This window comes from Pundamilia nyererei, unplaced genomic scaffold (assembly GCF_000239375.1).
Source record: "Pundamilia nyererei isolate P.nyererei 1_Seehausen unplaced genomic scaffold, PunNye1.0 scaffold00299, whole genome shotgun sequence".
NCBI lineage: Eukaryota > Metazoa > Chordata > Actinopteri > Cichliformes > Cichlidae > Pundamilia > Pundamilia nyererei.
The window spans coordinates 408,177-410,925 of NW_005187700.1; the positions used below are offsets into that span (position 1 = coordinate 408,177).

The 2,749-nt window shown below is 51.6% G+C and overlaps 1 protein-coding gene across 1 annotated transcript in view; it reads right to left on the reverse strand.

Moving 5' to 3' along the window:
* Positions 1-751: 751 nt before the first annotated feature.
* Positions 752-2,749, reverse strand: part of LOC102201675 (5'-AMP-activated protein kinase subunit gamma-2) — a 19,380-nt gene continuing 17,382 nt past the window's right edge. The window contains exons 14-15 of the mRNA XM_013915407.1: positions 2,197-2,405; positions 752-823 (exon numbers count right to left, since the gene is read on the reverse strand). Of these exons, the coding sequence (XP_013770861.1) occupies positions 752-823; positions 2,197-2,405 (281 nt within the window). The remainder of the gene's footprint in view (positions 824-2,196; positions 2,406-2,749) is intronic.

Below are 2,749 nucleotides of genomic sequence, written 5' to 3' on the forward strand. Positions count from 1 at the left end.
AAGTTGATGGTTTGTTGGCGTCACAGTTTGAGTGGTAATGTCCTCACCGACTGTCCCATAGATGGGACCTGATGTCATAAGACTTCATTTTACAGTTTTAAAATCTTTACTGTCAACTCGTCTGTTGATGATGAAGTCGCTGTAATCTGCACGGAGGGGGGCAGATCCACCTCCAGAGGGTGGAGCTGGTGGGGCTGTTTGTGGATGAATCTGCGGTGAGTTTGTGGGGAACAGATTAGCATTAGCAAGTAAACGAGCTGCAGTGATTATTATTAGGACAGGTTTGTTTAAAAAGCCGACACGTGTGATGAAAGAACGACTCTTCAGCACATCACTGATCAGCTGCACGACGGACATCTGCATCACCGATTTCATGAAGCCAGCTGTTCGTCTTCGTGCCGCAGCATAGAAACACTAACATCATGACCTCAGCAACAGTGGACATCGATGTCATTGTGGCTGTTGCCATGGTTACTTTCAGGTGCGCTGTGTTGACGTTTAGCTTGATTCCTCCTCGAGTTCAGCGCTCGGGCCTTTCTCCTCAGCTGTGACGTCTAGACTGTGTTTTAGATCATGTGTGTGTCGTGACGGTGTCGCTCTTAGAAACAGATGGCAGTGGATTCCTCCGCTTTAGGTTTGAGCCGTTAGCTTCCAGAGTGCGTTGCTACTAATAAGGCGTCACACAGTCTTTGACACCTGGCTGGATAGAGAGGATCCTGGGATCAGGCCCACTGTGGACGCCGCTGAGTTTTCAGGGCGCGCCCTGATGAAGCCTGCACTTCATTTGCATGATGAAGAAGGTTGGAGTGGGGTACAGGTGTGCCTGGTCTCAATCCACAGGGACTGAGACCAGGCACACCTGTACCCACCTGAGCCTGAATCTAATGACGAGGGCGAAGCTCAGCAGGAAGCAGCAGAGAAGAAAAGAAGACTCGAGCACAGCAAAACATCAGGACACTTTATTCATCGTCTGAACAGCAGCACGCCGACGCTCTGACAGAAGCTCTCTGACACGCGACGTCAGCGAACGCATCACAGCTGGGACAACCTGCTCTGTAACTACATTTCCCAGAGTCCCTGGGGATAAAGTATTTATATACAAGGTTCATCTGTCTGGCGGTGCACACTGCGTGTTAGCGCCACCTGCAGCCCGCCCCCCTCACCACAGAAACTATGAATACATTAACAATAAAACTCATCTTTGTTCAGATTTACACAAAATAATCAAACAGACGCACTCGTACAATCACCTCAGGTACACAGGTGAGCTCTTCCACTCACCTGTGGCACAACCAGTCATCGATAAAACTCTCCACCAATCAGAGACCGTGGTCAGGATTCAAAGGCACCACGACAGCGCGATGGGCCCGCCCCTTCATGACATAACAGAGGGCGGGTTTTGTTTACAGAATAAACGAGTATTGTTTTTTTTTTACCTGTTGGGAATCAGTGAGCCAATCGGATCGCTCGTGATCTGTGGTGCCTGCAGCAGGTGCAGCGCTGCTGTCGCTCATGTTGCCACGGTAATGATGCGATTGTCGATGAAACACGTGACAGTTTGTCACCATTAAAGTTTGAGGATTAAATAAAGAAACCACCAGAGATCCCTGATTGGCTCTAGCATACATCAATCACTCACAGGCCCCGCCCACCCTCAGAAGACTTGTCCAATCATACGCCTGCACTGTGGATCCCGCCCCTTCTTCTTCTACGGTGGTCGGCTCGAGAGGAGCGCGGCGAGCCGTGACGACAGTCCAGAGGAGCCGGGCGATGATGTCACACTGCCTCCCCGTCCCCGCCTCCTTCTGGCATTGCCTCCTCCTCTCTCACTCCTTCATCTGGCTGTTCCTCCACCCCGCCTTTCTCTTCACCTCCCCCCTCATTACCATCACCCTCCTCTTCCTCACACCCTCCCGCCTCTCTGTCCTCCTCCTCAGCCTCCATCTCTGTTTCTCCTCCCTCTCTCTCGTCTGTTGCCCCTCCCCCTCTGTCTCCCTCCGTCTCCTCATCATTGTTTCTCTCTGCCTTCTCTTTGGTCTCCTCCTCAGCCTCCACCTCTGTTGTCCCTCCATCTTCCTCTCCCTCTGTCACCTCCTCCCTCTCCTCTTTCTCTCCTTCTGTTTCCTCATCTTTATCCTCTCCCCCCTCCTCTCTCTCCTCGTTTTCCTCCTCCTCTCTCTCTCTGTCTGTCTCTGCAGCATCGGTCTCTCCTCCTGTTTCGGGGTCCCCGGCCTCCTTCTCCTCCTCCTCCTCCTGCTGATTTGACTCGGGTTTACTTTCTGTTTCTGGATTTGTTCCAGGCTCTGATCCCAGGTCCTGGTTCTGCTCTTGGTTTCGGTCCTGCTCCGGTCCCGCTGAGTCCAGAGCTGTCGGCTGAGGGGGGAGAGACTCCTTCCTCCCCAGACCTGCAGACAGAGACAGAGGGTGAGGTGAGGCGAGCCGGGTCTGAGGCGCCGCTCGATGTTTTCTGCTCTTCCTCCAAACCATCATCGTGTCTTTAGGTGGTGTTTGTATCATATCGGTCTCATAGACTCCAGTTTGTTCATGGAAATGTTTCTAACTGACATCTTATTCAGTGTTTCATTTTTCTATGCAACTGTCCACGGCTGTAACCCACGCGTGGGACTAATAAAGGTTATCTTATCTCAAGTGGAGAGTCCTCTTCACACACTGAGGTTAATTATGGAGTTCCACAGGGTTCAGTGCTAGGACCAATTCTGTTTACATTATACATGCTTCCCTTAGGCAG